This window comes from Lathamus discolor, chromosome 11 (genome assembly GCF_037157495.1).
Source record: "Lathamus discolor isolate bLatDis1 chromosome 11, bLatDis1.hap1, whole genome shotgun sequence".
NCBI classification, from domain to species: Eukaryota; Metazoa; Chordata; class Aves; order Psittaciformes; family Psittacidae; genus Lathamus; species Lathamus discolor.
The window spans coordinates 13,836,379-13,860,532 of NC_088894.1; the positions used below are offsets into that span (position 1 = coordinate 13,836,379).

The window sequence follows — 24,154 nt, forward strand, 5'->3', positions numbered from 1 at the left end:
TTGGTTTAGAGGCATTCTCAGCCAGAAACTGGAGCTCTTATTTATTGTTTTTCCTGGTGTTTGTCACTTTCCATTGCTTTGGTACTAAGAAAAGTTTAAATGATCATTTACCCACAGCCATTAGTGATTCAGCTGCTTTGTATTTGATTTCCTTTAGATCTCATGGTTGAATGCCAGCTGGTTCAGTTCATTTATTGTTACTTATTCTAAGTTACCTTCTGCTGACACTTCACTTTGAAATAAATGCCACTGTGTAAAAAAATCCCCAACAAATCTGCATTAATCATATTTAATATTTATAAAACCCCTTCTGATTATGACTGGAACATGAAACCTGCTTTGCAGAAGCTAATTGCTTTAGCTTTTAGGTGCTGTTCCTCTCTTTCATGCTAAAGCATTTAAAAACTTGATAGTCCTTATTAGCCATAAATATCCCTTCCACTGTTTCACAGCCTTGGCTTTAATTTCTGCTATTAGTTTAGCACACAACTTCTAGAAGTGGCTAAGCTTGGTCTATGCTTATGTGATCAGGAGATTCCTTTCCTGAGCCTTAGCTGAGGCCTGTCACAGCTGGTAAAATGTCAAATTTGTGTCCACATCTGATAAGGAAAGATTAGAGTCAAACAAATGTAATGTATCAGCAAGTATCTCACAATCCCTGTGAACTGGAATGCTTTGACTAAACAGAGGGAGTTGGGAATTACAGTAGCAATAGCAAGAGCATAGATTTTTCTCAAAGGGGGTGGTGGCAGGGGCTGCCAGGGAGTCTGTGAACCTCATATATGCTCAGGACATGTATGGAAATTCAAGGAAAACTGTCTTAAAGAAGAAGAGCTTAAATGCATCCTTTTGCTTTGCATTGACAACAGAGGAAACCAGGATAACATCCTCCCTGTGCTTTCTGTATATGGTAAAGGAATCTTGATCTAATTTATACAGTTAATTTTGACAAGGTTCATACATCACAACTTGTGTTGGCTTCAGCTTCAAAGTGGAGAAAAATGTAGATCAGTTCAGACTCAACTTGAGCTAGTTCCTCGCAATGTTTTCTTTCCCTCACCCAGGTAAAGTGTGTTCGGTACTGGCCAGATGACACAGAGGTCTACGGAGATATTAAAGTCACATTAATTGAGACAGAACCGTTGGCAGAGTATGTCATACGCACATTTACTGTGCAGAAGGTAAGGAAGCCTTCAGTCAGCTGGAATTCTGATACAACACTTCATTTGGGTTCAGAAATCATCTGGGAAATATCCAGAATGTTCTTGGAGATGGGACCTGTTGCTGTTTGGACAGGTTTCACTTCAGAAACCTAAATCTTAAAGAGAGTACAATTTTGGACAAGTGATTTTAAGTGAACATCTTGATGTAGTCATTAAAGTAGAATCCACAGTGCACAAAGTTTAAATGGATCCAAAAGCCAGCAGATAGTTGATGGTATGCCAGACATAACACGTGTTTCACAGTGGCAGATTACACATCAAGAAAGCTACCAGTTAAACTGGATGCCAAGTAGGGTCCCTTTTCAACAGAAATAAAACATTATAAAGGCAAGAGTATAAGAATTATCCCCAGATTCGCAGCATTTGGAAGATTTTTGTTACTTGTAATTAGAAATTGGAAGTTTAAGTGCCGGAGTATTCCAGGTCTGCCCAAGTTACACTTGGTAAATGCTTTTAAAGCTTTCAAACATTCCTGCTAAATGAACTTCAGTTACACTGGGAATATTGCTCCAGTTCTCTAATACATTGGCTCCATATGTCATTAAACCACTCCGTGATGGTTTCATCTGGGATAGAGCAAGTGGCTGCCTGGTACTTAGTTGGCAGCTGGGTTTAAACCACAACTCATTATAAACCTGGTAAGAAATGTTATTGCCAAAAGTTGACAGGTTAGGGGACCGGCTGCTGGATTCTACCTGCACTTCCTGTGACCATAAAATGTCACAGCTGACAGGCACTTCTTTGTTACCCTTGCAGGGCATATACAACTAGTGTCCATTTTTATGTGCCATTCACTTGGCCTCACCAGAAAAGCCAGCTCATGGGTCTGGGTACCACTTTTTGCCCTTTTCAACACCAGCTGTAATCTCAAACTGAGACTTTTTGGCAGGAAATGGCAGAAAATCTACAATTGTCATGGGGCATGCCCACCATCAGGGTGTTCATTCCCCAGGCTTGTAGCTTCAACACCTCAAGAAGGATTTAAGAGTGACTGCTTGGTGGTTTATGGTAAAAACACCACAGGAGGTTGGATACATGCAACCATGGTTTACTGGTGCTAAAGTCAGTCTATAAGGTGAGCTGGGTTTGAACTCTTAAGACCACAGGTTTGAATTGGGAGCTGGCATTCACCATCACAGCTCTCAGCTGTGTGACCCACCTCATTTCTTACTGGAGTTCAGCTTGAAATCTCTTGGAGTAAAAAGCAGCGCAGGACACGTTCCTGTGCATAAGGAGAGCTAAACGCTTGCTCAGGGAAAGGAGCAGTAATCAGAATGTGCTGATTGCAGTCATAGAGGCTGTATTGTCTCCTCAGAAAGGCTACCATGAGATCCGAGAGATTCGGCAGTTCCACTTCACCAGCTGGCCAGACCACGGCGTTCCTTGCTATGCCACCGGCCTCCTGGGCTTTGTTCGCCAAGTGAAGTTCCTCAATCCCCCAGAAGCAGGACCCATTGTTGTGCACTGCAGGTATGTGAGCTCTTTGACTGAGCCTTTCCTCCATCAGCTTCTTTCCTTCTCATCTGGCAATAATCAGCTGCATTTAGTTTGTGTGAGGGTGTAATCTGTGGGCCTCACCAGGAAACAAAATGGAATTTGATTTTCTTTTCCGAAATGGCAGCTCTGGAACCTTGCTGGCATGGATTGGAGATGATACAAGTAGGTTCAAGAGGGTCATTTGAATGTTCAAGACTCTCTGGTGACCTGTACTCTCTTAGATACTCATAGCAGAGCTGGAAGAACGGTAAGTATTTGGGTCAGCCATTCCAGTTGTTATCTACAAGGAGACCTCACGTAGCAGAAGGGTCAATGTCTACAAAAAGAAAGGGAATTTTAAAGCAACTTTGCTTTGCTGTACCCACATGCACTTTAGTTCAGCTATGTACCAGCATCAATAGGCTTATCAGAAACATTAGTCTGTCTTCCTGGGTCTGGATGCCAGTGCTGTGCATCTTGGACTCCTCAAAGCCCAGGAGCTGAAATGGAAATATCAGATTGTAAAACCTGTCCAGGGTCTTCCAGCTAGTTAATAAAAGGGGGATGCCTGAGGAAATCTCACTGCTTGGTTTACAGCTGTGAGAATTCAGAGTATTGAATCACGTGCTTGGTAACTCTGCTGCTGCTGTTAACTGGTGAGGGCTCCATAGAATCATCATAGAATCCCAGACCGGTTTTGTTGGAAGGGTCCTTAAAGCTCATCCAGTTCCAACCCCTGCCACGGGCAGGGACCCCTTCCACTGGAGCAGCTTGCTCCAAGCCCCTGTGTCCAACCTGGCTTTGAGCACTGCCAGGGATGGGGCAGCCACAGCTTCTCTGGGCACCCTGTGCCAGCGCCTCAGCACCCTCACAGGGAAGTTTCTTCTTTATATCTAATCTTAATCTAAACTGATCTTAAAGCCCTACTGTGCAATGCTCTATATGAATATGTAGGAGTGTTCATAACATGTAGAAGGAACAGTTTGATGTGTGAGCAAGCATGCTGCTGGTGGTGGGAGAGCAGACACATGCAGGCTGCCATCAGAGCTCGGTAACTTCAAATGCAAGGCAAGAGAATGATATACAAAACCATAGTCTGGGTTTGTAGCAGCAGTGTCAAAACCTCAGCCCTAATCAGTCTGCACCTACCTCTGAGTTCCATGCTGTGTGATCATGAAGACAGAGACGGTGCATCCCACAACCACTTTAAAAAGGGAAATCAACTAAATCTCACCCTTTTTGGATTGGGGGTGGGGTGGGGTTGTTCTGTTCGGTTTTTTTGATCAAGCAATGAATCATTTCTATAATAAAATACAGCTAGGCCTGAGGAGGTAACAGAAGGGAATTCATTTAGATCTCTGGGCCTGAATTTGCTGCCTCGGTGCCAGGACATGAGTCTGGCCCTGGAAGGAGTTTGAAAGCAAGGAGGAATTTTTCATCCTTCCCACTGTAATGAATAGAGGCCATTTCCTCACCGTTATTTATCTGCTTTTGAATTTAAATGACTTGCTTTAAGTGGTAATTACCAAATTCTCCCTATCGATGCCTGGCTGGATAATATCACTGTTCGATATTTATGAAGTGCCAGGATCCTCTAAATATAGAAATGTTATAACTATTTGTTAAAATTCTGAAAAGCTGACAGATAAAGGGAGAGGAAATGCCACTTATTCATTAAAATTCTGCAAATGAAAAATATCTTTCCTCTATTCAGCAGTTGATTAATCTGGTCCATTAATTTATGGTCATTCATATCTCCTTGCTTTCGGCACTGCTGGAGTTTTCATCCAGCTGAAGTTGCCCTTTTTTTAGCTGAGTTTTCCTTCTTCCTTTGGAGTAATGTGAAGAGACGTTCCCCTCACTCTCTCCTTCACACCTAAAGGGCTTGGATGATTTCCCAGGAGGGAAGAAGGACACAGTGACAGCACAGCTTTGCAGGAGATGGTTCAATTCCCACAAACTCTAAACTGAAGGTTTTGAGTAGCCTCGAGCTCCTTTTCTCCATCCTCTTACAATCCACAACATGAGATCACCCTCCTCAGGACCCAGACTCCTCTGTATTAAAAAGGGAAAAGAAATGTTTGAGGTGGAGGACTGAGCCCCTTTCTTCATGCCCACTGGAGTAAAGATGTGCATGGTTTTTTTAAAGAAGGAAATGTTTGGAATTGTGTTGATTTGCAACTGCTGTCCCACATCCTGTGTGGTGAGGGATGTGCAGGTTAACCGACCTGTAATGGCATAATGATTATTTGTCATTATTTTCTTTACCTGACTCCATTCAGGAAATAGTATTTCATCTCATTCTATTAAATCCTAAGCTAATTTAGCTACACATAGAAATCAACTTTAGAGGGAGTGAGTAGCAGCTTCCAAGAGGAGATTGCTGTGTCCATGCTGCAGTGTTCTCCTCCACAGAGCCCGGCCTCTCCACGGTCCCTTGATCATGCAGCTCCTTGTATTTCTCTCTTGTTTCAGTGCAGGGGCTGGGAGAACAGGGTGCTTCATTGCCATTGACATCATGCTCGACATGGCAGAGAATGAAGGCGTGGTGGATATATTTAACTGTGTGCGAGAGCTGCGATCCCAAAGAGTCAATTTGGTGCAGACAGAGGTAGGTGCCAGCAGTTCTCCTCTTACAGCGTGCTGCTTTTCTGTCAGCTTCTCTGCTCAACAGGAGACCAGCAATTCATTAAGTCAACACTCCCTTGCTCTGTGATGTGATTTTGGTGGCTAAACATGTCCAGATGTGCCCTGAATCACATTCACTGGCAGCTCCTCAGGGCCTCCAAGACAGGAGGGCAAGCCTTGAAGTTTAGGTCTTAGCATTACTGATTAGTTTTATTCTCCTAGTAGAAAAAAGCTCCTGCATCCTCTCATGCCTCATTCGTAGGCATGCCACAGACTCCAGTAGTGCCTGGTTTATATCAACCGCACACTAAACAAATGAAACATCCTTGACTCAAGCTTTGGGTGCTGATTAAGCAAGCTGCTCCATCATGTAGCATCTAGCAACTGCGCAAACTTCTATGAACTGTCACCCTGCTGCACAGGTTTATGTATGTGCTTCGATGCCTTCCCCTCCTGAGGGACACCAGCAGAGAAATGCTTTTAACTTCATTGGACTTCCCAGTTCAAGGGAAGAACTTTACCCAGAATACCAGAAGTCCAGGGGTTTTGAAGCGATAGAGCAGACCTGTTAGTACAGTTGTTTGTCTGGTATTATCATAGGTCCAAAGCACAGTTCGTTCCTGACCACTACCTCATGACTGTGAACAGAAAAGCTTTGCACCCTGATTTCCTCCTCAACCCACTCCCATTTTGTCCCAGTATTCCTGAGAGTGGTGACTTCTGATTTTACTTGCAAATCTGAAATGAGTACATGAGACCTCGCAGTCAGTGATTGATGAAATACACTCACAAAGCTGTCACAAAGCACACTGTAATTTGTCTCTGCATGAAACACAGCCAAATGTGCATATCAGGCATGATTTAAGGAAAAAAAAAACCATGATATTTCATTATCTGTATTGAAAATATGATTTTAATGTCTTATCCCCCCATGTGCAGGAGCAGTATGTGTTTGTCCATGATGCCATTTTGGAGGCATGTCTCTGTGGCAACACGGCCATTCCAGTTTGTGAGTTCAGATCCATATATTACAACATCAGCCGACTAGATCCACAAACCAATTCCAGCCAGATAAAAGACGAGTTTCAGGTAATTTGCTATGTCTGTCATTGCAGTTGGTGTTTATTAAATTTCTGCATGTTATTTTATGATTTCCAGTAGAGCAGAGAAGGGGGACACTGAGCCCAGGTCTCATTTCAGCTGATTTTTGTTACTTTACTGCTGCATCAGTCAGAGATTTATTTCTGACCATGGACTTCAAGGACTGGTATTGAGCATCCCTTTAGGATTTTCAGCCAACACTGATGTAGAGAAAACATATAATATTGTGGGAAATTTGGGGCAAGGTGAGTTTGACAGGAAAAAGAGGCCTCAGCTATTTATGAAGAAGCCATGCTGCTTAGTCAGTAGTAAAAAGGTGAGTTTCCTTTAATTGTACAAAATGATTCGAGAAAACATTTGAGTTCACAAAGTGGATTGAGAGCAGCCTGAGGAGAAGGACGTGGGGATGTTGGGTGAGGAGAAGCTCCCCATGATCAGGCTTTAGTGTACGCTTGAGCCCAGAACCCCACCGTGTGCTGGGCTGCACCCCCAGAGCGTGAGCAGCAGCTCAGGGAGGGGATCCTGCCCCTCTGCTGTGCTCTGGGGGGGACCCCCCTGCAGTTGTGATCCGACTCTGGGGCAGCAGCACAAGAGGGACATGATGCCTCTTTCCCTCTCTCCCTCTGCAAAGGGACAAAGTGTGGTTTTTATCTGAAACCACAGAAACATCAGGGTTGGTACAGTGAGATAAGGAATGTGGATCCCAACCGATGACAGTTCAATTAAAGCAAGATCTGGTTTTATCAGGTGATACCAGATCTATAAAAGTGTTTCTGGTTCTGGACGCTTGGCCTGATGGAACCAAAGCCCAACCGCATCTAATGCTGTCATCCTATTAAGAAGAAAGGCACCGTTTGCTGGGCTTATTTTGTTATGATAGGAGATGAGATTTGTCACCTGTGTGCTTGTTCGTTTGAGCTGCCATGGGCTGGAATCTCCTGTGGGAAGGAAATACTCCACTATACTTTCTTAAGAGGTTTGGTCGTTGTCTAGTTGTAGAATCTGTTTGCACAGATTTTGGCTCAGAGCATTCTTCAGCCCGAATTGTCTGGATTTAATGCAAGAGATGGTATCTTTTACTACAGTCTTTATGAACCAGTTGATCTAACTATAGATCTGTTGGTGCAATTTGTATTATTTAGGTCGCACTGGCCCTTGGGTAAGGCTGGATGCATTTCTCATGCACTACAAGTTGTCTGAACACGGCAAAGCTCATTCTGGAGAGGTTTTGTAAGCTGAATAAATACTAAAACAAGGGAGCGAGAGGAAGGGCATAAAATAGACACAAGTAAATCATTGTGTCATCTATTTATCTGCACTGGCAGAGATCTGAGATATCGTGTTGCTTCCCCAGCCAGATTATCTGCTTTCGATCTCTAGACTAAGGGACTTCAATGTAGAATCTGCCTAATTTAGAGCAACTATATTATTTCAGCTTTAAACTTTGGCACATTCATTTATCTTGGGTTGTTTGACCCATTTGTAACCTCTCCTTGGCAGAACTCAAGCTCTAGGTAAGAATTTTTGCACCCTAAATATTTTGGTTTCCTCTGATGGCTGCAGAGGTGTTCACTCTGTGACTGCTTGGGCTTTGCTCAGGATGAGGACACATAACAAGCGAAACTGGAATGACATCAGATAGCCACGGATGTACCACAGCTTAAGCAACAGTGTTGGGATGCATTCACTTTTATTCCCTGTATTTGATCCCTGCTCACCAACCTAGACTGGTTGGTCACAAGAGAAAATTAGATACAAAGAAATGCAGTTTATCAAGTTATCGGAAAGACAGATAATGGTAAAAGACTGACAGCAAGACCCCAGAGATAAGTTATAACTATGCAAGTGAGGCATTCTGTATGCCACTCCAAAAGGAAAGTAGCAATGTAAATAATACCAGAAACAAAGAGACTTTCCTGTTAAAAAAAACCCTAAATTTTCTCTATGTTTTTATATGAGTTGTTAAGATAAATCAGTAATTAGACTGAGGAATCACCAGAGGATCTGAACCCAGTCTGACCTGCTGGGTGAGCCTGGTCAGTACTCAGGGTACTTCTGCCCAGGATCCACATGAAGAGGGAGAAGGTTGTTTGCTAGGTGTACTACCCTAGGTGTAGTAGAAGCACGAGGATGTTTCACACCATGACCAGGTCAAAGCTGAAGCTTGTACCTGTGACGGCTATTCCCAACCTCTAGGAAAGAACAGAAACGTTACCTAACTGCTGTGGGGTTTTAGAGCTGGAAGTTGTTGGAAGGTGTATATAGTGCTCTCAGTTATTGCTGGAGCTTATGGATTTTGGAAGAGCACCTCAGGACAATGAGCAGAATGCAGTGTATTATAACAGCAAGATCCTCAGTGCTCATTCTTTTTCATTCTCTGGGATCCCACAGATCTGCTAGTCCAAGTACCTTTACAATACATGTGCTGTGCAGATGGCGTCCCCCTTGGAACTAAAGTCCAAGACACTCAGCCCGCTTCTGTCTTTCTTTCCCTTCTCCCTTCCTCTGCACAGACTCTCAACATCGTGACACCGCGTGTGCGGCCAGAGGATTGCAGCATCGGCCTCCTGCCCAGGAACCACGACAAGAACCGCTGCATGGACGTGCTGCCCTTGGACCGGTGCCTGCCTTTCCTCATCTCCGTGGATGGCGAATCCAGTAACTACATCAATGCTGCACTCATGGATGTAAGCAGCACGGCACTGTACCCGCTGATCCTACTCTGCATTGAGTTTATTCATTCTCAGTATACTTTTCTGGGAGAAAGGGATCCAAAGCAAAACACTCTCTTACATGTGGTTTCTGGGTCTGACCTCTCCAAACTGGAGAGCCTGGAGGAGATTCTGGGGGATATCTTATTATGGCTTTTCAGTTCTTAAATGGGGCCTATGAGAAAGATGGGGAGAGACTTTTCACCAGGGCCTGTTGCAACAGGGTGAGGTGTGATGGGTTTAAACTAAAAGAGGGAGATTCAGGCTGAATGTGAGGAAGAGATTTTGTACAATGAAGGTGGTAAAACCCTGGCACAGGTTGTCCAGAGAGGTGGGGGATGCCCCATCCCTGCAGACATTCCAGGCCAGGCTGGATGTGGTTCTGGGCACTCTGATCTAGTTGAAGATGTCCTTGCTCATTGCAGGGGACTGGACTAGATGAGCTTTGAAAGTCCCCTCCAACACAAACAGGTCTGTGATTCTGTGAGACTGGACAAAGGCACATGGCTTTTCTCTCCTGCACAGAAAGGTGTCCCCTAGACTAGTTCTGCCTCACACTGGTGGATAATTACTGACAAGAAGTTTATGAGCAGTTTGAGGTGGTGTCTTCCCATACATTGGTTGTTGCACAAGTTGGACAAGAAATGTTTGCCAGGTCAGCAATTTGAGAACCATCATTTGTAGTATGGAGCGTAAGATTTATATATGCAGCTAGAAATATGGGATTTCATGGGTCGGATGTGCAGGATACTTCTAAGGCCTAAGGACATGAGTTAAGCTGATGTGGATCTGTCTGAAGGCGTTTTCCTTTGTTTAGTTTACAGGCTGGAGTCCAATAGCATAGGTCATTTGTGTAGGGTGAATTATGTTAATGGTTTCTTTTGCTGCAGTACCTGACTGCCTTTGGACAAAGATGTCTTTAAAGCCAGTAATTGTTAGAGTATGTGTAAATAGAACAAAGGGTAAAACATCTGCAATGAAGCATTTTTTCCCTAACAATGTTGAGGTCGGTCTTGTTTAATTCTGTCTGTTCCTTCAGTCTTTGGCAAACAGTGGTACTGCTGCATTGAAGAGATCAAGTCAAATGGTTATGGAATTAATTTCAGATTGTTTCAGAAAGATCGTGATGTTTTCATGGCCAATATTCCTAAGGAGCCTTTTTGGTTTTCCTTCAAAGTGGGTTTTGTGCTTTGGCAAATCTGCAGAAGCACAATCTCTTCTTCTGTGGTTTCTTAGGGACTGGGAATGTGTTTGCCGATTTCAGCCCTGTTACCTGAGATCATTTTGCTAATACTTGTGTCATTCCTACAAACTTCCTGTGAATTTCTATGAAGGAATTTTTCACCTGTCATTGAAATTCAGCTTCTGAGCTGGTCTCTGGCTCTGCTTTATCTTGCCATAGATGAATCAGCAGCTTTAAAAAGTATAATAATCAGAGGGGAACAGCCAAAATCCCACATTTTCATAGGCTGTTGAGGACAGACCTTGCAAATTCTTTGTCTTTCCCAGTAGCTTCATGACTTCAGTCTTGTACTGAGCCTGGACTCTTGTAAGAGATCATCCAGCCCATATTGCCTTGAGCTGTCATTAGTTCTTTCACTGTGTGCAGACAGGCACATGCTGGGGAACACTTGATAACACAGTCCCAGTGATGATTTTATTTACAGATTTGTGATAGACTCGTAGAATCAGTGAGGTTGGAAAAGCCTTTAAGATCATCAAGCCAGCTGTTCCCAGCACTGCCAAGGCCACCGCTAACCCAGGGCACTGAGGGCATCGTCTACACGGCGTGTGAACACTTCCAGGGATCGTGACTCCAGCACTGCCCTGGGCAGCCTCTTTATTTCTTCTTTGTAAACTTCTCTCCCACCCTTATCTGACTTGCAGCTCACTCTGTATATATCATGAAAGCTGTGATGGAAGGAAGTGCTAGAGCAGGCAGGGGTGATGGTACACCTAGGATGGGTTAGAGCCTGGGTTTGGAAACACGAATTGTCCCAGGGAGGCAGTCTTACAGGCTCCTCTGGACTGTGTTCACCAAAATTCGCCCTTAGACACAGAAGACCATTTGTTCCCTCTCTCAGGTGTGAAGCACTCAGCATAGGCCCCAGCCTAAAACTGGGCTGTTGACTGCAGAGCATTAAAAAACAGCCTCTTCTGCCCCAGAAATATTGTGCCTTATGATTCAGCTCAGCTTCACACATGTACAGCACCAAGTACTGAGCAGTCTGTAGGCTCACTTAGGCTGCCATTGTTGGAAAGCAATAACCTTCCATCTCCAAGTGCCTCACAAGCATTCTTTGACAGAGCCCTGCAGAGGTTGGGAGCACGGTTTTTGCCTTCTGTGGTTAGGGAGACTGAGGTCAGAGAGATTTTGTCTGGTGAAAGAATAACACCAGAGATCAAATGCCAGTGCTGCAGACTCTGAATATTGCCCCACAAGCTCTTAAAGGATGGCTGGAATCCAGATGTGCCACCTCTGTAGCACTGCATCACTAGGGAGCAATAGCAGACAGGGGAGCTAATCCCTTCTGTAGCTACTAGTGTTCATTGCAGCAAAAAGGGATAACATTTGCTTCCAGCTGTTTTCTTCCCATTTATTAATATTTCTGATAGTAGTAGTAATAGTAGAATTAGTATTATTTGCTGAGTCTCAAAATATAAATAATTGATTTGGGTAATCTCTGCTCTTGTGACACTTCTTTAATGAAATGTCTTCATTGGGAGCAAAAGAATCCCATTATGAAAGGTTCATTCACTGCAGAGCGATAACAAGGAGAAGGATATGTGATTTGTATAATCTGGTTAAATGGCTCCATTGCCTTGCCACAGCCTCCCGGGTGCAATAGTCATTGGGAAAAAAGGTTGATTGAATTTCTTTTTAACTAATCTCACTCTTTTGTTAGAGCCACAAGCAACCTGCTGCCTTTATTGTCACCCAACACCCTTTGCCCAACACCGTAGCAGACTTCTGGAGGCTGGTGTTTGATTATAACTGCTCCTCTGTGGTGATGCTGAACGAGATGGATGCAGCACAGGTAAGTGGCTTTTCATCATTTCTGTCATGTAACTTTCTTCTCAAATCCAGATGGTTTTAAGAGTGTTTCTGCTGCCATTTTCTTGTGTCCCTTCCCTCCTTCCCAGCCCAATAAACAAATGAAGAGTAAGTGGAAAGTAACAGGTAATATATTGGGCTATAATGAAGAGTAAGTATGGACTTACATATGGATGCTGGGCTCCTTACAAGGCAGCTAATTCTTGCTGCAATAAACAGGGATACCTAAATACATTGTGCTTGTGGGCCTGTATTTTCCTCCCAACACCGCTTTCATCCCTTTCATATTTGTGACTGTCTTTGGTTCAGGAAAGTTTTCCCTAGCACAGCCCAGGGTGCTTCATGCTTGATGTCCACATGGCATTTCCAGAAGAATGAAACCAAGAGGGATGCCGACCTCATATGAAGGATCTTTTCCCTGAGTTTTCCAGTGCAATTCAGTAACAGTGAGAAGTGTGGTTTGCACAGGTTCTGGAGAAGCCTGCTCTGCTCTGTGTTTTTCTCTCTAGTGTCACGTGTGAGCTGTTTCTTGGCTACTGAACACACCGTTATTGAGCTTGCCAGGGCGGGCGCTGTTGCAGCTCCTCCTGTAGCAGCATTTCCAGCCACCTTGCTCATGAGTGGCAGAACAGCTTTCAAAAAGACATAATCGTACAATTTGTGTGAAGAGTACATTTGGCATGGCTGATTCACCCATTACTGCACTTGCGCAACAAGGGGAAAGGAACCCTCAAGTAACTGGTGCTTCATGGATTCATTTTATATTTGTCTCTGTCTTCAAAATCTTACTACACTTGAAGGCAGTAAGTTTATTGGTCTCTTTTTTTCTGATGGTAATGGAGAAACCAGTCACCCCGTTCATTGAGGGCATCTCCTTCAGGGTGAAGGAGATGGGATTGCATTTCCAGGTACAGTGAGAGCTCTGCTCAGAAGTGTGCTCCCTTGCTGACCCATGGAGGCCCACCACTGTGAGGTCCTGTGTACTTGCTGCCTCCTGTCCAGTTCAGCCTGCCGGATCCTGTATCTTGCCATTGAATCCAGAGGCAAATTTCATCTTTTCCTTTTCTTTCCTGACACTTAAAAGAAAAACACAGATTTTTTTTTCTGGGAATGACACACTTTCTCACACTTTGTACTTGGAAAGCAAACTTATCAGCCCCAGCCAGGGTTATTCTTGCAACTCTCTTTCTGTGCAAGATTTCACCTGCTTTGTTTTTTCCCTAGGGAAGTTTTGCTACTATGAGGTAGTCTGTAGGCACAGAAAAGAAGATTTGGCAATGCACAAAGTCACTTTGATGGTTACTCAAGCACGGTGTCACCTAGCTTGAGTGTGCAGCCCTTCAGATCATCGAGTCCAACCATAAACTTAATGCTGCCAAGTCCACCACTTGACCATATGCTAAGTGCCATATCTACAGGTCATTTAAATCCCTCTAGAGACGGTGCCTGCAGCCCTGCCCTGGGCAGCCTGTTCCAATGCCTGAGCACCCTTTGGGGAAGGAATTGTTCCTCAGCTCCATCTAAACCTGCCCTGGGGCAGCTTGAGGCCGGTTCCTCTTGTCCCATCCCTTGTTCCTTGGGAGCAGAGCCCAGCCCCTCCTGGCTCCATCCTCTTGTCAGGCAGTCGTAGGGAGCGATCAGGTCCCCCCCGAGCCTTCTCTTCTCCAGACTGAACCCCCCAGGTCCCTCAGCCATTCCCCATCACACTTGGGCTCCAGGCCCTGCACCAGCTCCGCTGCCCTTCTCTGGCCCCGCTCCAGCCCCTCAGTGTCTCTTGTAGTGAGGGGCCCAGAGCTGAACACAGGATTTGAGGTGCAGCCTCACCAGTGCCCAGTGCAGGGGCACAGCCACTGCCCTGGCCCTGCTGCCGCGCTGGTGCTGATACAGGCCAGGATGCTGGTGGCTTCCTGGCTCCCTGGGCACAAGCTGCTCATGTTCTGCTCTGTCAGTGAGCACCCCCAGGTCCTTTCCCATGAGTAGTTTCCAGCCACTCTGCCCCAAGCCTGGAGCATTGCAGGAGGTTGTTGTGGCCCAAGTGCAGGACACAGCACTTTACTTTGTTGAACCTCACACCATTGGCCACAGCCATCGATCCAGCCTGTCCAGATCCCTCTGCAGAGCCTCCTGCCCGTCTGCAGATCAGCAGCTCAGTTGTGAAAGTGATGTGCCTGCACTGTCATTGTGTGACCGTGTTGTAATCATCTAGTAGTTCATCACTGTGCTGTACCCTAAGCACTACCAAACTGTTGGTGTACAGTTACTTGCAGGTACTGTATTTGTGTGCAGGGTGTGTTACTCCTTTCTATTAGTAGAATACAAATACAGAAATTGCTTATATAAAAGCTGTGCCTGAACTATAGAGAGGACAATAGTTAAAATAAACAGGTAAGTGAACCTTTAATACACTATGGAGGGAAAAGGTGCAACTAAAACCATGTGGAGGTCAGAGAAGATGACAGACAATTCTAAGCAGTGTATATCCATATACATTTGGATGATGGCCATTCACAGACCTGCTCTATGAAAAGCAGATTCTCAAGATGAAGGAAAGGTTTAATCTTACTCTTCTTTCCAGTGCACCTTTAGGTTGTTTCCTAAAGCATCAGCTCAGCTCAAATCGCCTTGGCTATTGGGCAGATGCTTTGAGAGATCTGTGGGCTGCTTGGAAGTCTGAATGAAGAGTAAAGACAACCTTCAAAGGAGGACCTGCTTAGGTGGTCTTGGCTGGCTTGCTTAATCCTGAAACACTCATAAGGGCAAAGATGCATAGGACTGCATGAATATCCCACTCAGTTTCAATCCCATATGATCAAAGGAATAAAAGGGATACAGAATTAATGCAGCACCTTGCACACTTGACACACTTGACATTGGTACTGGCAATGATTGAACTTGAAATGCGTGAGATCAAGTTCAAATGAGCATCTGGGGGTTTCAAAACTTCTAAAAAAATTACACTCGAAAATAGGAAGAAAACCCAGAGAGAAAAACACAGCAGAAACTGATAATGAGACCTCAACAAAATATTTTCTCACCATGATCTACTTCAGATGGATTTGAAATACCTGGATTGTAGTTTGTATGGGTAGGATTTTTTCTGTACTTTCAGTAGTATCTGCATAAGAAAAGACTTCTGAGCTGCTTCACAGACTGCAGAGATTGCATGGCTCACCTGCAATCAAAGTTGCTCTCATTGCTTTCAGAGCAAACTCATCCTCCCTCCCCTGCTCACTGATAGAGCCCGAAAGCTGAAAGGTTCATCTTGCATTAAAAAAGCAGCTCCACTTTGTTTGAATTAAGATGAACTTTCTTGGTGCATGCACTGCTTCCTCATTCACACCAAACCTCTGGTTCCCACCAAATTTACCTACATACACTAATCTTTTATGTTAATTTTAAATCTATACCCCTACAGAAGCTTCATTTGTCAGCCACTTTTTCTGCACCTTCAGAGCCCAGAATTCAGTCAGTTACAAATTGTGTCCATACAGAAAAAAAGAAGGGGGAAAAAGTCAAGCTTTTATAAAAGACTCCTTTTTTTCTTCACATCCATGATATAAAAAAGCTTGTACTGAGGTAAAAGGAGGACTTCTCTGAGCAAATACATGTAATACAAGATGAGTTATGGATTTTGAGCCGGTTATAAATTCAGGGGGAAAGAAGACTGAACATGCATCTCCTTGTTAGTAGTTAAGGTGCTTTCTGTTTCTTCTGGCTTTTTTTCCAGCTCTGCATGCAGTACTGGCCAGAGAAGACTTCCTGTTGTTATGGCCCAATTCAAGTAGAGTTTGTTTCAGCAGACATTGATGAAGATATCATCAATCGAATATTCCGGATCTGCAACATGGCCAGGGTAAGAGCAGTGCGATACCAGCTTCCATTCTTTCTAAAGTCTATTTTGGCACAAGGAATAGGCAGAACCAAGACTTTGGTTTAGAGATGCTGAATCCCTCACCTAGAAACAAAATTCCACTGCAGAATTTAGTAGCTACTTCTTTTAATTACCATTTAATTGCATCAGTCTGTGTTGGTAAAAGAGTCTTGGCTGAAAGGAGAGAGTGGATGATATGAGCTGAAAATCTGTATTTAAATGTAAAGCATTTTTCTGTCTGTATTTGAGATAAATTAATCACTCTGTAGCCAATATAAAACCATCGGTATCATAGGAAATAAAACTGGGATGGTGTCAGCAGCTCTCCCATCTGTCAGCTGCTGTGCAGTGTCTCTGAAGACAGGTCCACTGGTTACTGGCTAGACTGGGATTCCCAATTGCCCCTTTTTCCTATAAACAAGCAACTGCCATTTCTGTAGCTAACTCTGCCTCTGTATTCCTCAGCCCCAGGACAACTGAAATGATAGAGTTTATCTGCACACTGGACCCTGACAGCGCAACTTCAGAGCTGCAGGGAAGGCTTCCAGGAGAGGATTTTTCTCTCATTCGTTGTTTCCCAGATTGATTATGTCTCCTTTTTAGTTTTTTCTAATCAGAAATGGAAACAGGCTCCACAGATTACTTTTCCATGCTGTTTTACACATCAGTCTCTGCAATTCAGTCATGGCATTGCAGAGTGAACCTTTTGGTCCAACTACACAACTGATGTATCAGTTACATATTGACCTTCTGTACCCCACGCCAGCTGCCTCAGAACCAGTCCTGAAATCATACAGCTGATAAGACCAAGGCTCTGGGACTCTCAGGATGGAGCTGGCTCGTGACTGCATGGCTGGCAGGGTGGATGCTGAGAACTCACAATTCTCTGCGCCCATCTCAATTCAACACCAGTGACCACTGCTAAAATCTTTATGAGGATCCTTTCCTGCCCGCCTTTGCCTTCTTCTTAAGGCACAATGAATCTGCAGCACAGGCAACCAGGAAAGAGACATTTGATCTATTTGATCTATTCGTACAGTTTGATGAGACTTTATTCTCTCCTGGGAACAACAAAGGATCCTGTGCACCTGCTTTCTCCCTGGCTCTGTAATATCTGAGGTCATCATTGTTATTCAGATTACTGAAAAGTTCTTGTTTCCCCACTGTATCAGGTATCCAGAGTGCAGGATGTTAATCGTAGAATCACAGACTGGGTTGGGGTGGAAGGGGCCTTAAAACTCAACAGCTCCAATCCCTACCACAGGCAGGGACACCTTCCACTAGAGCAGGTTGCTTCAAGCCCTGTCCAACCTGGCCTTGAACACTGCCAGGGATGGGGATTAACACTGATGATATGAGATCCAGAAGGGAAGATGTAACCAGTGCCCCCTGCTTTACCCTGTCTCTGTTTCCTGCAACATCCTATCTCACATCTTGAAAACACTTTTTTTTTTCAGCCGCAGGATGGGTACCGCATAGTTCAGCATCTCCAGTACATTGGCTGGCCAGCATACAGGGACACCCCTCCTTCCAAACGCTCCCTCCTCAAGGTGGTCAGAAGGTTGGAGAAGTGGCAAGAACAGTATGATGGGAGAGACGGACGGACTGTTGTCCACTGCCTGTAAGTAGGACTGGAGAATGTCTGTAATCTCATGAAATGCTGTCTGAAGAGCACTGATGATGGATCTGGAAATCTGGTGGCTTGCCAGGCTTCAGCTGAGGAAAATAAAGTTAATTACGTTTGTAATGAGCTTCAAGTTGAATATTGTGCTACTTCATAGCATCCTGGCTTAGAGATTTTACGAACTGCTGTGAGGAGGGAGTAGCTGAAAAAGCTCTGCTAACTTTCTACTGTATAGGTAGGTCTCATAGGTGGAGCCAAGACACAACCAAAGCAGTGCTGCCATGTGTCCCAGTGTGACCACAAGAGCTGCAGTGAGCCCCAGAGCAGTGAGGAGCAGCACTGCAGTCCCTGGGGCTTCCCTGTCCACCACTGCCAGGGACAAGCTTAGCTCTTCCACCCATCTACTGCCCTGCAGGTCTCCACTTTCACAAACCCTTGAATGTTCTTCACCTGTCCTTATATTACAGACCTTCCTTCGCTTACATGGTGTGAGAGCTGCAGTGCAAGTAGTGCTCTCCTCCATTCATTCAGCCTTCACAGGATCCCAGACTGGTTGGGGTTGGAAGGGACCTTAAAGCTCCTCCAGTTCCAACCCCTGCCACGGGCAGACACCCCTTCCACTGGAGCAGCTTGCTCCAAGCCCCTGTGTCCAACCTGGCCTTGAGCACTGCCAGGGATGGGGCAGCCACAGCTTCTCTGGGCAACCTGTACCTGTGTCTCACCACCTTCACAGGGACTCGCTCAAGCAGTTCCATGTCCTGTCTTCACCTCTTGCCTCTTTTCTTGTGCTCCCAGGAATGGTGGGGGACGCAGTGGAACCTTCTGTGCCATCTGCAGTGTGTGTGAAATGATTCAACAGCAGAATATCATTGATGTGTTCCACATAGTGAAAACACTACGGAATAACAAATCCAACATGGTGGAGTCATTGGTAAGCTTTTTTAACCTGTGCCTTATCCCACCCAGCATATGCAGGGAGACTTCAGCATAGGTAAAAGAATCACAGAATCCCAGTGTGGTTTGGGTTGGAAGGAACCTTAAAGCTCATCCAGTTCCAACCCCCTACCCCAGGCAGGGGCACCTTCCACTAGAGCAGTATGCTCCAAGCCCCGTCCAACATGTATTAGCCCAGTATGAATCAAAATGAATCAGAACATGGATCCATCAGAGTTAAAATCAGTCCCATTTTAGCATCTGCAAGGAATCCTCTGGTCCCGATGCTTCCCTGAACAATGCCTCCCATGCCCAGCTGCGTCCAGGAGGTTAAACTCCAAGTCACCATCACTGTGGCTTTGGGGCGAGTGGGGATTTCTCTTCCTGTGCCTGCATACAGCCTGGCACTTAATGCTGTGACATGCCTTGAAGCCAGGAAGGGAGAACAGACTGAGACCCAGGCCTTGATCCCTGCAACCAAAGAGATCAAACTGCCTGATTTCAACCATCCCAATCAATGACACTGAATTCTTTCCTCAGAATCAATGTGTGCAATGAGTGCTTGAAGCAAACAGTGAATAGTCCATACTGTGGCTGTTGCTATGGGTGTTTTGTCTCTATGACTGCTTTTCTCTTCCACTGGTGATACCATCTTTTAGTAGTGTTTGCTCAGGATCGCAGAGAAGGGCAATTACTGTTTGCCTGGTGCTGCCAAATGGTGTAAAGAAGAAGGCATTTTTGCCATCTTGCAAAATGAGGCTCTGAAGAATTTACCCATATCCTAATGCTGGTGATTTCTGTTCTCTCTTTCAGGAACAGTATAGATTTGTATACGAGGTTGCACTGGAATACTTGAGTTCCTTTTAGCACAGTGGAGGCAGGGGAGCCTCTGGAATGCCAGACCCCAATCTCTGGCCAACGCTTCTCCCCTCTCCCACACTGGAAGGCAGTGACAAGCGTGGGAAGGAAAACCTCTCCTTCCTGGAGCAAGAGACTGAGACTGCACAGACCTGTCTGGATGGAGGAGCCGATGCCTGTGTCTGCAGCTGCCTGCTTTCCCTCGAACATCTCCTGCTTCGTAAATAACCTCCTGTAAAAATTAGCAACATGGGAGACAGGCTCAAGACTGGACTTCCCAATCCCCTCTGACTTCTTCTGTCCTCTTTGGGATTGTATTTTTGCTCTCCTTGCTGCAGAGTGGGGAAGGAACGAAACCCTGAGGAAATTCTCTTTTCAATGTCTCCTTTTTAATTTATAGTTTTGTTCTCAAATCCCAGCCTCTAAGTTTTTTAATTCCATGCAGCAGTCATTTGGGACAAATGAGATAGCCATAGGGGACATCGGAAATGGTTCATTACCATTTGTCTGCCTTCCCTGTTTATTTGTTTTTCCAAATGAAAAGGCCAACACAAGAGAAAAAAAAACCCAACCCACCAACACTGGAATTCTCTTCTCATGTGTAGTTCCTTTTAGCATGAAAATAGATGGTGGACGTGAGAAGCTGTTCATGGATTCACTGCCTTGGCTTCTACCCAGATGTTTCCTCCCAGTTTCTGCTAGGCTTCCAAGGCTGTGCATGAACCAGTTCCAGCTCTGGTCTGTGTTCCTTTCAGTGCTGGCGAAGCAATACCAGGAATGAGTTTCCCAGGCACTTGAACCTTAAGGTTAAATATTTGCATCAAACAAATTGCATTTGTCTTGCAATTGGTAACGTTGTTACCACGTTTTTCAAGTATTTGCTGGGGTGCAGTGTGTTTGACGAACAGGGTATACAGTAGGTATTATTGATCATATACTATGTATTGCTATTTCTTATTTATAACTTGTATTGCTGTACAATACAAACTCGGGACCCCTAGTCACGACAGGACCCTGCTGAACTAGGCACTGTGCAAACAGAGGACAAAGACGGTTCCTGCTCAGGAGCTTCTGAAGATAAGTCTTAAATTTGGGCTTGCTCAAGATTTCCTCAGTATTTCCAAACTGTTGTACAATCAGGTGCAGTTGAGTGATTTATTCAGACCTCCTTAAAAACAGTAACCCATCCAAGGTGCAGGAAAGGTGATGTACACACACAGAAACCTATTCTGGCATGTGCTAAGGAAGGGTTAGACCAGCAACTCCCCTTCTCAAACGAATCAGCTTTTGTTTTATTCTGCAGAAATGCCTGTGCAAATGTCCTCCTTTGAAACAAACACCAGATGTGTTTTGCCATGTTCTGGATCTCACTCTGACTTCTCAGCAGCTAAGAAATTGCTTTTCTGAGGGGGTATGTTGCAGTAGTTAATCACTGAGGTCTGCAGGGTAATCTTGGAGAAAAAAAATAATTGAATGAACAAGGCCTTACAATATTCAGTATTTCAATTTAGCCATTTATTTATCTTGAGGGTACAGGGATATGAGGCTGCTCTGTGTGTAAATTAGATTCTGGGAGATGAAGGTTTCTTCAGATACAGACTTGCTCAAAGATAGACTGAAAAGTTGAAGGCAACTCCACTTTCTTACCACTCTCAGGTAAATACTTGGAGACTGTGCTGGGAGCTCTGTCATGTCAGTGCCTGGTATAGAGCATGCCAGGAGTTCCAAACAGGTTACTAATTCTGTATGTAAATTCAAAAGGCATCTCTGCTTCATGGTCATTATTGTATCAATAGTCATACCTTTGCCTTGACAATGAAGGATGAAAATCTGATTAAAACAACTCTCAACTCATACAACATACCAGTATCTAACCAAATAGTTATCATCAATACCAGGACCTGCAACAGGCAAAGGAAGGATGCTTGGAACAGCAATAATCCTCTTCCAGAGTGAAGAGGAGGGGCTTCTTAGGATGCTGAATCACCTAGCTCATATTCTTTCTGAGGAGCTTTGGATTCTTAATAATGAAGGTTTTAAATGAGCTAGAACCAGATTCTTCCTGATGTAGCCATTGTGTCCTAAAGTATCAGTGAGAAACCCTTCACAGGTGCCTCTGCTCTGCTTCTGTCTGGTCCTTTCTGTTTGCACGAAATCATTAATCATAGAATCACAGAGTGGTTTGTGTTGGAAGGGACCTTAAAGCTTCTCCAGCTCCAACCCCTGCCACGGGCAGGGACACCTTCCACTAGAGCAGCTTGCTCCAAGCCCCATCCAACCTGGCCTTGAACGCTGCCAGGGATGGGGAAATCTCCTTTAGTTCCTATTGGGGCTGTAGATGGACATCTGGCATCTCATGAAACAAACTGCTGGTTGTAATTGGGGAAGTTTGGGGGGTTTTTTTGGTTGTTTTTTCCTTTTGCCTCTAAGAAACAAAAACAATTCTCTAGAAGAAAAGAAAATAGAAAGCAAAGCAAAACTATGCATTAAAAATGAGAAGGAAGACACGTATTTGTGTTCTGCTTACAGGTGACTTGCTGCAACAATGTAGGTCAGGAGTTGGGAGCCATTAGCAAAGAGAGAATCCGGATCCCAGAAAGGGCTTTTCCAACAAGTGCCCAGGTAGGAAGAAGCTACAAGTCAGTGAAGTTTTTGTGCCTTCACTAAGTCCAGAAGGCCAGAGGGAGTCATTCCCTGTGGATACTATGGAAATGGTCATCAGTAATTAGCATGGAAACCAGCATAGCGGTAGGGCCTCCTCATAAGTTAATGAAAGCACTGAGGGGGACAGCCAGTATAAAAGGACTAGATAGGTAGAAGAAATGGCAATAGGATTGAGATGTGAAGTGTAAATCAAGGCTTAACAGTAGCATGAAGGAAAGTGGATTAAAAAGCCAGGAGGAAGCTCATAGGAGAGATGTGTGTGTGGAGAGCAGTTGCTGGATGGGCAGAGCAGCACAGAACTTGCAGTGGAGTTATTTAAAGTTTCGAGGTAGGTTTGAATGTGTTTGACTGAAGGGCCAGGTCCTGTCTCAGCTGACCCACAGCAACTCAACATGTGCTTTTAGCCTTCTGCAAATGCCAAGTGATGGTAGCATACACTGCAGGGAGAGAGATTAAGCTTAATTTTACCTTAAATTTGCAAGGAACAAGTTTAGTGCTGGTTACCACAGCCTGTTAGTCACAGCTTATGATGTGGTAACTGTGCTATGTGTGTCAACCTTCTTCTAATGCCCACCATACAATCCCTGTGGAAAGATGCTCAGCACACTACAGGTGGTGTTGCTGTTATATCATCATGCTTTTGGGGACTGACCAGCTCCACTCTGTGTTAGCTCAGGGACCTTTATGCTGTTCCTTACTGTAAGATGCATGTATGCTGAATGGGAATTAATGATGATGGGAACTGTGTGGCAAGAGAAGAGAAGCCCATTTAAATAACCTTATTACCTTTAGGTTGTTTAAACCCTAGAGAACAGCTTGTAGCAAAATAGGTGACATGTTGGAGCAAGATTATGGGTGATGGGTTTGTTTATGCTGGGAAAGTGAGAAAATATGAGATGAGCTAAAGGACCTTTCTCACTGCTGAAAGGTTTAATAGCCAGGTTGAGCTTTCCAACCTGAGCATCCCCTGCTGCAGATGGAAAGCAATAATGTACAGTAGAAAAGGTGAATTCCTTCATGTCTGAATTTTAGGCTGGTAAGATGTAACATTGACAATGTTTGAATGGACGTAATGACAAGAAACTTAGTTCCATTCAGACATCCTGCAGGAGTGAGGGAGCACATATTTATTGATAGCATAGCATTAGTCTAGTGTTTAATGTGAATTACGAGGAACTAGAAATAGGTAAAGAAGGATGGTTCAGGGGTCACTGACTCGGGGTGTAACTAACATCTCAAATTGTTAAGGGATATAACTGAAGCAGTGAATTCCAGAGCTATCCAGGCTGGCTGCTGGAGAAGGAAGACTGAGTTGTCTGCAGGGGAAAGATAGAACAAACCCCCTAAAAGGTGCAGTAGGTCTTAACAATCTGTTCTTTCTGTAGTTCTCTGTGTGTGTTTGGCAGTGGTTTGTAGGTGGGGTTCTTAATCACGATCTCTGCAGGAGCTGTGTCCTTGCTCTTCTGTTTGGTTTGCCTTCTTCAAATTACCTGTAAGGAAAAAAGACTTTCGACCTCCTGTAGATAAACCAGAGGGGCTTGTTTATTAACTGAAAGAAAAGATGCAAGGGAGCTCAGTGTACGTCTGAAGGAACTGAATCGGGACCTCTGGTAGCAAGCAAGCAAATGGGAATTTGGTGGTTTTATTTATGGCTGCAGTTTGAAATAATTGGTATTCTGTGATCAGGGCAGTCAGCAGGAGGCCTTTCAGTTTGTGATTTAAATTCTTCAGCAGGGTTGCACAGAATTATCATAGAAATCAGGAAATGAGGTCTGCCTTTGCCAGTCTCTGGTGGTTACTGTAATTTAGTCACATTTTAGCCATTTATGTGAGTTAAAGTTGTCCATTTTGGTCAGTAGTTTCCAACCTTTTATTCTGGATCTGAAAAAACTCCCTGTAAAAAGAAAGCCCAGTGGCAATATAGACCCCACAGTAGTAGGTGTAAGCATGCAGATGATAGACCTGTTTTTACATTTACTTTTCACAAGCCCTTTAGAAGTAGTTTGTGGG

At 44.4% G+C, this 24,154-nt stretch overlaps 1 protein-coding gene across 1 annotated transcript in view; it reads left to right on the forward strand.

Moving 5' to 3' along the window:
* Positions 1 to 21,378, forward strand: part of PTPRT (protein tyrosine phosphatase receptor type T) — a 475,914-nt gene extending 454,536 nt beyond the window's left edge. Inside the window, exons 22-31 of the mRNA XM_065691506.1 lie at positions 1,065 to 1,181; positions 2,539 to 2,693; positions 5,175 to 5,310; positions 6,267 to 6,416; positions 8,942 to 9,115; positions 12,046 to 12,177; positions 15,922 to 16,047; positions 17,523 to 17,686; positions 18,485 to 18,620; positions 19,436 to 21,378. Coding sequence (XP_065547578.1) covers positions 1,065 to 1,181; positions 2,539 to 2,693; positions 5,175 to 5,310; positions 6,267 to 6,416; positions 8,942 to 9,115; positions 12,046 to 12,177; positions 15,922 to 16,047; positions 17,523 to 17,686; positions 18,485 to 18,620; positions 19,436 to 19,489 — 1,344 coding nt within the window. The 3' untranslated portion in view covers positions 19,490 to 21,378. The remainder of the gene's footprint in view (positions 1 to 1,064; positions 1,182 to 2,538; positions 2,694 to 5,174; positions 5,311 to 6,266; positions 6,417 to 8,941; positions 9,116 to 12,045; positions 12,178 to 15,921; positions 16,048 to 17,522; positions 17,687 to 18,484; positions 18,621 to 19,435) is intronic.
* The last annotated feature ends 2,776 nt before the right edge of the window (positions 21,379 to 24,154 follow it).